Source organism: Solanum lycopersicum, chromosome 11, assembly GCF_036512215.1.
Source record: "Solanum lycopersicum chromosome 11, SLM_r2.1".
In the NCBI taxonomy this organism is placed as follows: Eukaryota; Viridiplantae; Streptophyta; class Magnoliopsida; order Solanales; family Solanaceae; genus Solanum; species Solanum lycopersicum.
Genome location: NC_090810.1, coordinates 35,953,403 through 35,967,363, shown reverse-complemented (window position 1 = coordinate 35,967,363; position 13,961 = coordinate 35,953,403). Strand labels below are relative to the sequence as shown.

Sequence of the window (13,961 nt, the reverse complement as noted above, 5' to 3'; positions counted from 1 at the left end):
GCCTTAAATATATGTTACATTATATAGTCCAGTGCAACACCCTCCTCTTTTTATCAACAACCAGTGCATAATCATCATGCGGATCAATGAATGACATCACTATACCAACCGATAAGGGTTAGATACACAATCAACAATCACCTAGTGCTACTTGAGCCCTCACCAAAAATAAGTCCCTTATTCTCACCATATCATGATTTCAAGAACGCTAGGTACACACTCACTCTCACAAAAGACACGGTGAAATAGCCCAGAATAATCATAATTTCTTTGGGAAATCCTTACATAGATAAGGGGCAAATATAATTTCTAAAACATTGAAGATTAAATAGGTGTCTAGCTCATTGATCAATTCTTCAAACAGTTTTTTAGGTCTGAAGGAATATTGATTATATTGAAGTGTTAAGGAAATACATGGGAGATATATATAGGAGATATAGGAAGGAGTAATAATCCTAATAGGACTAGGATTAAGGAGTATTAATCCTAATAGGACTAGGATTAGTAAACAGTAAATACTAATATTATTTTATACTATTTATTTAATACTATCTGTTATTATCCCCCCTCAAGCTGAGCTGAGCGGAAGCGAATGGAAGCTTGGAACTGAGGTAATCGTGCTGTTGGCTCGGGAGAGGCTTGGTGAGAATATCAGCCGGTTGTTCTTCAGTGGGTACATACTGCACAGTCATGGTGACGGCCTGAACTTCATCGCGAACAAAGAGACAATCGGTATCAACATGCTTCATTCTGGTGTGTAGGACGGAATTCATGGCCACACAGATGGTTGATTTGTTGTCACAATAGAGAGCAGGAACAGTGTGAGTGGCGCGGAGTTCGCGAAGAATATATGTGACCCACATGGTCTCAGCAGCAAGAAGAGCAAGGGTGGGGTATTTAGCTTCAGTCGAGGACCGAGAGACCTTGGGTTGTTTTTTTGTACACCAGGAGATCAGGTTCGGCCCCAAAAAAACGAGAAACCCCGATGTAGATTTTCTGTCATTTTTATCATTCGCCCAATCTGAATCTGAGAAACCCCGAAGCTCCAAGTCCCCGGGTCGAATGAGTAAACCACGACCAAGAGTGCCAAAAATGTACCTGAGAATGCATTTTAGACAATGGTAATCATGTTCACTTGGTGGATGCATGCGCTGAGAAACTCGGTTGACAGCAAACTGGATGTCACGATGGGTAATGGCCAGATACTCTAGAGCCCCAATGAGGCTGCGAAAGTGGGTGTCGACTCCATTCGTAGACGAAGAGACTGCCATCGGTGTTGGTTGACTGGTGCATTTTTCCAGTCCAGCTTTCTGCAACAGATCTCGAGCATATTTTGATTGATGAAGAAACAAGACGCTTCATGTCCGAGAAACCTCCATTCCCAAAAAATAATGTAACGGGCCAAGGTCCTTCATTTTGAAGGTAGTATGCATAGCTCGAGTGACATCCTGAATGAGAGCTGCAGTAGAGCCTGTAATAATGATATCATCTACATAGACAAGAAGAATGACTGTACTGTGTGCTGAATGTCGAGTAAACAGACTCGTGTCGTGTACACAACACGTGAAGCCGAGTCCCTGGAGGAACATTTTCAGACGTGTGTACCAAGCACGGGGGGCTTGCTTGAGCCCATACAGAGACTTCTGGAGTTTGCAAACATGTTGAGGGAAGCGGAGATCAACATAGCCCGGTGGTTGCGTCATGTAGATAGTTTCATCAAGCATGCCAAGAAGAAAAGCATTGGAAACATCCAACTGATTGATGAGCCAATTGTTGCGCACGGCGAGTGACAGTACCAGGCGAATGGTTTCCTGCCAAATAACAGGACTTAATGTCTCGGAGAAATCAAGCCCATACTTCTGATTGTAGCCTTTAGCAACCAAACGAGCCTTGTACCTGGAAATACTGCCATCTGCATTGTGCTTAATTTTATACACCCATTTACAGCCCACTGGGTGCCGCCCATGGGGCTTAGGTACAAGAACCCAAGTTTTCTGATCAGTCAAAGCCTTAAACTCGTCATCCATAGCATAACGCCAGTAAGCATTTTTTGAGGCAACAGAGTAGGTTGTTGGTTCACTATCGGGAAAGGGTGTATTTGCTAGTATGGTAGCCTGAAAGGTTTTGGGTTTAAAGATACCGTCTTTTCCATAGGTTAACATGGGATGAGTATTGGGGGTGGCACGGGCGGTGGTGATTCGAGGGTGGCCGGGAAGGACCCAAAACGGATCGGGCTGGAGATGTTGTGGCTATGGGGTGGTTCGAGTTGGTTGTGAGTGTAGGTGGTGGTTGCGGGTGCATTGTGGGTGACGGTCGAAGGGATGATAAAGGGTGGTTGGGTAGTGGGTGGAGGTGTGGGGGAAGGTGGTGAGGGACCCTGTGAGTATGTTGGAAAAAGGGGAAGGACGCCAATGAATGATGTATTTGTGGAGGAGGAAATAGACTCGTAGGGAAACTCATTTTCGACAAATTTGACATGACGAGATATGTAGACGTTATGAGTTTGTGGGTCAAGATAGCGATAACCCTTGGAGGTAGGATGATAGCCCAAGAAAATACAAGGACGGGATCGGGGTTGTAATCTGTGAGTAATATGAGGGCGTATCCAAGGGTAGGCAAGACACCCAAAGATGCGGAGGTTGGTATAATTGGGAAATTCTTGGTAAAGGAGTTGATAGGGTGATTTGTTGGAGAGGGTGTGACTGGGCATTCTGTTAATGAGGTAGTTTGCGGTGGCTAGAGCTTCTACTCAAAAGGAGACAGGGAGATGAGATTGATGTAGAAGAGTAACCACCGTTTCAATGAGATGGCGATGCTTACGCTCAGCCACCCCATTCTGTTCGGGAGTGTATGGACAGGAGGTTTGATGTATAATTCCCAGGGATTGCAGAAACTGGCCAAAGATGTTATTTACATATTCCTTTCCATTGTCACTTTGAAAAAGTTTAACATGAGAATTGAATTGTGTTTTGACCATTTTTTCAAAAGTGACAAAGGTGGTGTATGCCTGTGATTTGTGTTTTAGTGGGTACAACCAAGTGTATTTTGTAAAATCATCCACAAAACAAATATAATAGCGAAAACCAGCAAATGAAGAAACAGCAGTAGGACCCCATAGGTCAGAATGAATAAGTTGAAAAGGTGCAGTTGTACGCTTCTCAGATAAAGTAAAAGGTAATTTATGAGATTTAGCAATTGAACAGGAGTCACAATTGTTTACATGAATGGAAGAAAAACCTAATTGAGACATTAAAGAATTTATTATTTGAGTAGACGGATGATCCAGACGACTGTGCCACAACAGACTGTGGCCATCAGCCGAAAGAGCCACCGGAGCCACAGGAACGCTTTCTGAAACTGGGTGGGCAGACGAACTTGTGCCAGGAAGAACGTACAGACCATGCTCACAGGGGCCTTGAAAAATCACTCTCTTGGTAGTATTGTCTAGGATCTTAAAATCATTAGAGGTGAACAAGAGTGGGAAATTATTGTCTTTTGTGAATTGGTGAACTGAAAGGAGATTGGTTTTAATAGAAGGGGCGTGGGTAAGGTTACCTAGGTGAAAGATAGCGGTGGGGTTTTTAATGGTACCCGTGCCAGTGTGACAAATATTAAGGGACTCACCGTTGCCAACAGTAATACATTGGAGCCATGATATGGATTTGGAGATTTAAGCTTGGATAGATCAGAAGTAACGTGCATGTTGGCCCCAGTATCCAACAACCATTCAGAGGAAGGGCTGGCTTGAGATGCATAATTGACATGGTTATCACTATTTCGGCTCTCCTCATACCGAAACCAGCAATGAACAGTGGTGTGTCCTATTTTCTGACAGATTTGACAAGTTGGACGATCCCGCTCGTAAGTGCCCTTCCCGCCGCTGGAAGATGACTGGCCGCCGCTGCCGAAGGAGTGCAGGCTGTTGTTGCTGCCGTGCTGCTGACCGTCGTATGGCGGACGACTGCCCTGCCGACCGCCGCGCCCGCGGCCTCCGCTGTTTTTGCCGTAGCCGCCGCGGCTCCCCTGCCGGCCGCCACCACGCCCCCCGCGATAGTTCTGGCTTGCGGTGAGGACGGTAGCCGGCTCCATAACACCGGCTTCTCAGAGAAGAAGTTTGCTCTCCAGATCCACGTTGATTTCTTCACTTTTTAGCCACGAGGAGAGAGTAGCCAGGTCAACGGGCGTTGGACTGATGCGAACCGCCTGTTTAATGGAGGAGTAAGCTGATGGGAGCCCCGGAACGACGCACATGACGAGATCTTTTTCGAGAATGATTTCGTTCACGGTGTCGAGGGCTGTGATGATGGTGGAGACCTCGTCTAAATACTCCGCCATAGTTTTCGTGCCTTTGGTAATTGTGTGGAGACGATCACGCAATTGAAAAATATGAGAGTGGGAAATTGATGCATAGCGTGTTGCGAGGGCCGTCCATATGGCTGAAGCAGTTGTGTAGGATCGGACGTGTTTCTGAACCGTGGGAAAGATGACCGCAATCAAACATGATCGGACCTGGCCATCCACGGCTTTCCAGGCGGCATGGTCCGGACTGTTTTTTTCTGATTTGTCCGTGGCGGTGATGACTGCCGGCGGCGGTTCTGTGCTTCCATCGACGTATTTGAGAAGGTAATTGGCCTCAAGGGCTGTAAGAACGGTGATCGGGAATCAGGGCATGAAGATGCCTGAGAAGGAGTTTAACGCCAGAAGGAAGTGAATCGAGAGGATCCACCTCGGTTGTCATGGCTGCCGCAGCCCAAGAGAAGAGAGGGAACAATCGGTGCCCTAAAGAGAAAAAAAAAACCTAGAGAAAAGAAGATCTAGGTTTTCTGGCTCTTGATACCATGAAGGAACATTGATTGTATTGAAGTGTTAAGGGAATACATGGGAGATATATATAGGAGATATAGGAAGGAGTACTAATCCTAATAGGACTAGGATTAGTACACAGTAAATACTAATATTATTTTATAGTATTTATTTAATACTATCTGTTATTAAGGTCAAACTTTATTAATTATCTGAATTGCTATATTTGAAAGAAAGGAAGAATAAAAAAGAAAAATCACAATCCACACATAGTGATCATCAAAAAGAACCTCACCTTCCCCTCAAGTGAAAATAAGGTATGTGTATAGAGAAAATAAAAGTGATGTTTTTAATACTACAAAATCTAAAGCTTCATCTTAGTAGGTCCCACAAAAGATTTTTTGCCACCATATGTTTTTCTATATTAAACATCCAATCCCTCACTTCCCTCATTCCCTTCAACCAATATTCTCCTTTACTCTTCTTTATTGTAATTGCTTCCATTTCTCACTACACTTTTCAGATACACAGCCTGCAAAAACTGTCACTAGGCAGTTAGTATAAAACTTTTTAAGGTAGTTTAAACTTTTGTGTACATGAAGCTAGAAAGGAGGTATTCAATTATTACATTAACTTATATATAACTAGTCGATTATCTAGTTGTAGTTAAAAGAGTTGTGTGTAAATAGGTAAAATGAAGGAGAGTGGTAGGAAACAAGGTGCAGCTTCTCCATGTGCAGCTTGTAAGTTGCTAAGGAGAAGATGTGCACAAGATTGTGTTTTTGCTCCTTATTTTCCAGCTGATGAACCACACAAGTTTGCAAGTGTGCATAAGGTCTTTGGTGCTAGCAATGTCAACAAGATGCTTCAGGTCAGAGACTTGCCTACAATTTTAAGTTTGAGTTGCTTCATTCCTTTTATTTATCTTTGATTTCCCACCCGCTGTCCGGTACAACATTGGAGCTTACCTGACTAAATTAGGAGTCGTGTCGGGAAGTACAATGTTGGAATAAAACACTTTCTAAGAAAGAAGACTTCGCACCTAGAAGGACTTGAAATCGAGACCTTTAGTTAAGAATAAAGAAATATTTATCATTTTATCACAATCTTAGTTGATACATTTCTTTTATTTAAACTACTATTATAGTATAAATGATCTTTAAATTGTCAATTTGTGTAATTTAAACTTTTGGACATTTGGACAAAGTAGCAACTATTTAGTGGATAATATGTAGATTTAGGATATCTTTTAAGAATTTGTTTAACATATTTCATTTTAATCAGTTTAAAAAATGACTTTCTATTTAACATTTACTTAATTTTAATTTTTTACTTGACATATTTAAGATTATAAGAATAAGAAATTATATTATGATATATTTGACATATCTTCAATTTTAGACCAGAAGAATAAAAAATGTTCTTTATATATTCAGACTTCATGTCAAATTAAAATAAATCAAACAAATTAAAATAAAAAAAGTTACATAAATTAATATGCTCAAAATTATTGAATTTACATGAATATGATACTAATAAGTTGCATCCTGCCCTTAAGTGGAGACCATATATTAATTTTATATCTTTTTAAAAATACATGCATATTAATATAATTTTTTGTTACCGAAGATCAAACTTATATTAGATTATATTAGTAGGCATTTTAAATAGGAGACAGAGGCCTAATTGTACCCGAGGGGTCAGTATTATAAAAGGAAGACAATACGTTAGATGTGATATTTGCCATAGTACTATTACTAGTGTTAGATTCTATAATGCTAAACTATTACTAGTTATTTTTATCATTGTACTAAAAATAATTTCTAATGTTAAGAAAGTGTAACTAATTTTTTTTATATGTTCTTTATGATTAATTCTTTTTGAAAATGTTCACATTTTTCTGTAAAATTCTCAATAAATTTCTTAAGAGGTGATTTCTTAAATTATTTTCTTATTTATGATTTCTTAAATGTCGTACGAAATAAAAAAAATATCAATTAATATAAAATGGTGGAACCAGAACGAAACTTACACAGACGACTGCATAGATGTCTTTTTATATGTGTATATAATACTGTAAATTTTTTTAAATGACTATCACTAAAAATTTAAGTATTGAAGAGAAAGGTCAAATATACTAGTATGAAAATTTTGACTAATTTCACCTAAGAACTAAAATAAAAAAAAACTTAAACACGCCGATTAAATTACTGTATTATATTTTTTGGAAAAAAGATTTAGTCTCTATTATTGGCTCTATAACGGCTTAAAACGGTCCAGAGACCCCGCTGATATTACCTTAAGGTAACATCATACCTTTAATTTAATCATAGTTGCACTCGCTTTTACTAGTATGACTTGATTCAGATTTTATTTAAAAAAATCTTTTCAATTTTGTGATGTTAAATAAAATCTATGTTAAATATATTAAAATATACTCTAATCTCATGATTTTAATATGTGATATTTAAAGTTAAAATTAAAATAATGTCTAAAAGATAAGTAATTTCTTAAAACAAACTAAAAAGAAAAGTTGATCAATCATTTTTATTGAGGAGATAAGAATTGGACGAGGAATAAAGAAAAGTACCTCTTTTTTTAAATAAAGTCTTAATATTTGTCTTCTTTTAATATATTTCTCGTTTACATAATGATAAGCATATAGTCAAAGATTTGTTATTCCAAAGTAAAATTTTAGAAAAGTGCTTTGGATCACTTGCGTTTTTTCCTTTGCTTTGAGAAGTTTAAGTTCACACTTGAAAGACAGAAATTCCATGTTAAAAGTTCAGGTTTTTGCTTTACTCTTTTCTTGATGGTTAATTAAACATGATTCTTTTGGTGTAATCATGACATCACTATTGTGTTTATTGTTTTGTCAAGGTTTGGGGCCCTACTTAGTGTCATGATAGTACGTGAAGGGACTAGTATTAGAAAAATATGCAACTTGCATATAGAAAACAAAGTTTCATTCATGTTAACTAATAAGTGGGCCTGATACATCTGAAATATCTTCAATAGAAAATTATAATGTTAATGATATATAATTAATTTTTTTTATATTGAGATAGTAGATGTTGAACTCCCTGTGACTTTTTTTTTTAGGAGTTACCCGAGCATCAAAGGGGGGATGCGGTGAGTTCAATGGTGTATGAGGCTAATGCTAGAGTAAGGGATCCAGTTTATGGTTGTGTTGGAGCTATATCATCTTTGCAGCAACAAATTGACCATCTACAATCACAATTGGCAATTGCACAAGCTGAAGTAGTACACATGAGGATGCGACAATTCTCGTCCATATCTGGTGGTGGTACAGCCGGGAACTCACCAGAAAACGTGTCACCATCGTCTCGACACACTCAAACTCAGCCAACCATGTCCCTTTTTACCATGGACATGGTGGTAGATCAAGCTAATATAGGAGAGTCATTATGGTCATGCTAGTAACTAGAATTTAATAAATTAGCTAGTTGCTTGGCTAGCATGCTTGCCTAGTCTTTTCTAATATTTGCCATCAAGGTCTTACTTTATTGTCTGCTTCTTTTCCTTACTATACGTCTTTATAGCACATCTCTTCCTGACCCCTCAAGAGATGATGATGATCATCATTAACCATATTGTAAATGTCTACACATATAATTATGAGCTATTATGGTATATGTAGTTATGTATGCTGAGTTGACTACTTTATACTCCTTTTGTCCTAATTTATGCGACAACTTTTTCCTTTTTAGTCTGTTCCAGAAAAAATATCACCTTGCTATAATTAGAAACAATCAATTTTAGTAGTTTCCGCCTTTTTCTTTGTACAGTTTTACCCTCCTAATTAGTTTCATGATTGTGCATATCCTACACGATTCCTTATATTCCTTCATGCATGCTCTGGGTAAATTCAGTTGAGTCTCTACTCCCAACCTAATCAGTCCCAAACTATGATAGTTACCCAGTTTCAAAAATCAGTCCAATAGTACTAGTAAGTTCCCTCATTTTTAGTTCAAGCTTGAGGTAACAATTTCCTCCACAAGTCCATGTCATCCTATTAATTTCATGTCTCTCGTTTATTCTTATGCTTTCAGTCACATATAGGTTACTATGTTAATATCCAGCTATTAGAATTCAATATTTGGGATTGAAGCTCTTTCTCTACTCTTTTAAGCTTATTTAGACTTCATTTATGGACAAATGATCTTAAGGGTTGATGTTATGCCTCAGCCGACACCCTGAGCGAACCGTTGGAACAGCTGACTAAGTAGCAGAATATTAACCCAAGCATACGTAAGCTTAAACGTGAAGAACATTTACAAAAATTAATTGAATCTTAAAACTGTCTAAAAATAATAAATATAAATGATCGAGTTTTTTCATGACATCTTAAATCAAAACTAAAAGACTTACTAACTCTGTCAATCTATGAAGTCACTACAGTCTAAAGATAGGTGTCGGGACAAGACTCACTACAAGATTAACGAATACTACTAAAGAAATAAAAAATCAGTATAGGACTTTTGACGACTCTGTCTGTTTTTAGCCTCTTTTGAATAAATAGTCTTCACCTTCTCCGTTTCCTGATGAATCAAGTCTATCCATATCAACTTAGCTTTACCAACTCCAATCCAACTGATCGGAGATCTACACCTTCGCCGATAAAGAGCCTCATAAGGAGTCATCTGAGTGCTGAAGTGATAACTGTGAGAGGCAAGAGATCATCCCATTTCACTTGAAGTCAATTACACAGTCCCTCAACATGTCCTCTAGCGTCTAGATCGTATGCTCTGCCTAATCTGTATGAGGGTGAACGACAGTGCTAATATTTACGTTTACCTTTGAACTCAACCCTTTCTAAATGATTTCCAAAAAACTGGGCTATTAAATGAGCACCCCTATTTGAAATGATGGATAATGGAACCCCATGAAGCCTGACTACCTCGAGACTTTGACCAAAATAAGTCATTCTATAAATCAATGTACCAAAATAGTATGTTTTAATTTTTTTTTACAAAATTAGTATAAACGTGGTTCACGGTAACGTTTTATGCTTTATTTTATTTTAAAAATTTAATGGAAAAAAAAAGCAAAAGTTCACGGAGCAAACAGAAATAAAACGTTATTGACAATAACGTTTTATACTTCGTTATCTCAAATCACGTTCTAGAGCTAAAACGTTACTCAAAGTAACGTTTTATATTTTAGTACTGTAGACACGTTTTATCCAGCCACGAGCTCTGCAATTAAAGAATCAAATCCTGTATTTTACAGATTATAAAACATAACTGATAATCACATTTATTGTATAAAACGTAACTGTCAATCACGTTTTATGTATATTTAATCACGGGGCATTGAATTAAGAATAAAATCCTGCTACATTGGAATCTTACAGATCATAAAACGTTATCGCTGATCACATTTCTACATTAAATCGTGACTATCAATTACGACACTATGTTAAAGTCAATTTTTTCATTTTTTTACTGACGACAAATGGTTATAAAATGAACCTTGTTGAAACAAATGCTCTATACACTCCAACAATATTCATTCAAAATTTTGTTTGTGTAGCCCAATTTTGAAACAATATTTACATAGGTATGAAATAAATAAGTCAAGTCAATATATCATATTGTGTTATTATTTTTACCATATCTTTCAAATATTTTTCTAATTTATTACTTAGAAAGTTGACTTATTTTTATGTGTAGGAATAAAAATGGCAAATTTTGAACATAATGTGATGGTTGTTTGTACTGGGGTGGCAAAATAATTACTGAAATGAACGGATGCAGAGTCGTTCAATGGAGTGTTGAAAAAAACACATGGCTTGCCGGTCACTTCTATGGTAAGACTTTCATTAGAGCAAACTGTTGAACGATACCCTCGTAGGTCTAAAAAAGCACAACAACTCCTAGAACAAGATGAATTGTGGACCGAAAGGTTCAAAATGAAGTGGGAGAAGAATTATGAATGTTCAAAAAAGCACTTTGTTTTTATTGGAATATACCCACAGGGGTATATGAGGTTAGATCTATTCAAGTTGATGGTACTGGTGGTAATCCTCATTGTGTTTCACTGAATGAAAGAAAATGTGATTGTGGAAAATGGGTTAATTTGCATTTCCCATGTTCACATGTCATGAAGGTTACTGATAGAATGAGAGAGCTAGCTAGAAACTTTGTTAGTGAACACCTCAGTGTAGAGAATTATGTTGCAACATATTCTGGGTCCTTCTCACCGGTTGGCCATAAGGCGTATTGTCCATCTCCTAGTTTTATAATTAAAAGTAATGAATTCTATCGTCGTCTCAATCGATCAAGGAACAGTAGAATACCCAATGAGATGGATCATGGTGCTGCTGTATATGAGCGAGCTTGTGGATTATGTAGACAAACCGGACATGATAGACGTCGATGTCCAGATTGTAATTAAAATTAAGTGGACAATTATCGATTAGTTTAATTGTGTTAATTCCAAATGTGGGTCAATGTCTAGTTTTGATAATTTTCTTTCAGTTAGCTACTGTAATGTAATTCAAATAATAATTAATTTTTTTTATATATCTTCCTGTTATATTGCTAAAATACTTGACACCATATAAGGTTAGGTGAAAAAATATTATTTTACATACAAAGTTAAGTGAAAAAATAAAGTTTATCCATGCTCTCTCTTCCTTCTACTGCTCATTATATCAATGCACCAAATGATATTCACTTTGCTCTTCAAGCTCCCCATAGAAATGCACTCAATTATAACAATCAAGTTTCTGCAACTGAAAACCAACTTTTAAATAACTTGCAACCATAAACTTCAAAAATCAATTTAAAGAAATATGTACAAATTATTTGACCCTTCATTCGTGTGTTTCAATCCTCTATGTTTGCACGACTTCATTCTCTGAGGGTGTCTCAACTTTAACATAAGAACCTGTAGGCTCGAGAATTGGCTTTGAATCAATTGTCATTCTGCAATTAAAACCTCTCATATCTTCTAGGGGCATTCATGATGTGCCTTTGAATCTTCATCAACTCTAACAAAACATAAATTCCTTTTGCCAAAAATGAAATTACCAAAACAAATATAAATTAGGAATACTTTTTCCCATCTTTTACCCTAACAAAATTAGTATTTGTGGTGCCTATAGTTCATTGGCTCAATATATTTCAAAATTTAGACTATAGGTTAAATGTTTTCTAAATCTAATTCAATTTTTTAGGGGCGGATCTAAGCAGGCGTACACCCAATGTGAATAAAAACTGAGTAGTTCATTTGGTAACAAAAATTTTTAACAAAAAACCAGACCACAATACAACATGAATAAAGAATAGCGACTGTACATGATTGATTGATAGAATAAGATAGTAGTAGTTAGCTACACACCCTTGGAACCAGGAATGTCAATCCAGTGTAATTGTAGTTCTATTTCACCACGCGCAACATTTCGCAATCTAATAAACACATTTTGTACAACCTGATCATTTTCCCACACAATGGAGCTCTCTTCAGAGAAACAATTTTGCCTGCTTGGCTTTATTTTTGTAATTATCTAGGAAAAAATGCTACTCGTCAACATATCATTGGCTACTTTTATTTCACTCAAAATTCATTGCTCAACATAACATATCATTGCAGGCCAAGGAATCAACCATCACTACCAACTGCATAAGGAAACACAATGAAACAATTGCAATGCATAAATGCTCCGCACACAAAACAAGGGAATTTGCGCACATGGGACCGTCACAATATTTATTAACATGGCAAAATCATATATGTGCATGAGCACAACAGATCCTTACCTTACAAAAGGAGAAATTCCGCCTGAATTATCAAAATTCATTCCAAGCCTGCAATTTTGTACCTTAATTTCATGTTATGCTTTTCTTACTAGAATTTCAAATCAGTATGAATATAGAGTAAGCTCATTAGTATCCAACTATGCGACCTAGCTAGTTGTAGTCACAAATTCAATACAACAACATACCGAATGTAATCCCCCACAGTCTGGGGCGGTTCACAAAATCTATATATAACAACAGATTGAAATGTAAATACTCCTGCCTTATCGAATCATACCTGTTCGAGTACCTTAGCAGAGCTGGTTTCCACCGATCTAGCCAAACTATTAGTTAATATGTCAACCTCAAACATGGTCAGCAGTACAAAATACACAAAATTACACATACTAAAATACTTGAAACCATACAAAGTTAAATGAAAAAATATTAACCACCAAAATGGAGTTTCTTGCCGGAGTTCCAAAAAACTAGACTTAATTTTTACATAAGAAGAACAAAAATGAGCAAAACTTTTTCAATCTGCAAGAAGAGTGAAAAATGAGCTCCAAGTTATCTTCTTTTTCTTCCTATATTCAATCTGCAATATGAATTTCAAACTATTAAAAATTGAAGCTACACACCATTCTGAAAGTAAATTAATGCATCTCAAGAGATTAAGCATCAACTATGGAAGAGCAAGAAGATGGTGGTCTTCCAAATTCGTACACACTTCAGATACAACATTCATCAACTTCATTGTGCCTTTGGAGCGAGATTTGATGCTAGTTCTCTTCATCCCCTATAACTTGAAGGTAGGTTTGGAGAATGAAGTGGGTTTTCTTGGAGGGTTTTCTTCCCCAATTTTAATATAACTAAATTGGGGTTTTTTTGTTCTAGTGCAGGAGTAAATTATATAAGCTTAAAACGTTATTCCCAATAACGTATTAGAGTTAAAACGTAATTTCCAGTTACGTATTATTATATATGCTTAAAATGTTATTCCCAATAACGTATTAGAGTTAAAACGTAATTTTCAGTTATGTATTATTATTTAACATCGTTAGCAGTCCGTCCCTTTTCTCATTAAATTTTTTAAAATAAAATAATTTTTTTAAAAATAAATAAAGTATAAAACGTTACTGTAAACCACATATATACTAGTTTTGTAAACAAAATTAAAAACATACTATTTTGGTAAATTGATTTATAGAATGACTTATTTTGGTCAAAATTTCGACTACCTCATAGATGTACAAGATGTCGTAGTTATGTGTTGCATTATAGTCTACACTGGCAAAATATGAGTTGATGTAGTCCTCTGAACTACAATTACTCAAATTGAGTCATCTGTCTCTGACATTGCGGTAACCTAGTAATGGAATCCATATAAAT

The 13,961-nt window shown here is 36.6% G+C and overlaps 1 protein-coding gene across 1 annotated transcript; it reads left to right on the top strand.

Annotated features, from left to right (window-relative positions):
• Positions 1-5,254: 5,254 nt before the first annotated feature.
• Positions 5,255-8,490, top strand: LOC101262483 (LOB domain-containing protein 4). The gene is made up of 2 exons (XM_004250733.4): positions 5,255-5,674; positions 7,906-8,490. Exons 1-2 carry the CDS (start codon positions 5,498-5,500, stop codon positions 8,242-8,244), a joined length of 516 nt encoding a protein of 171 aa, XP_004250781.1. The 5' UTR covers positions 5,255-5,497; the 3' UTR covers positions 8,245-8,490.
• The last annotated feature ends 5,471 nt before the right edge of the window (positions 8,491-13,961 follow it).

What these genes read in the sequence shown, in the direction of transcription:
- LOC101262483 (XM_004250733.4), top strand. Translation starts at nt 5,498, where the DNA reads ATGAAGGAGAGTGGTAGGAAACAAGGTGCAGCTTCTCCATGTGCAGCT. An exon ending in ATGTCAACAAGATGCTTCAG is followed by an intron (nt 5,675 to 7,905) that starts GTCAGAGACTTG and finishes TTTTTTTTTTAG; the next exon opens with GAGTTACCCGAGCATCAAAG.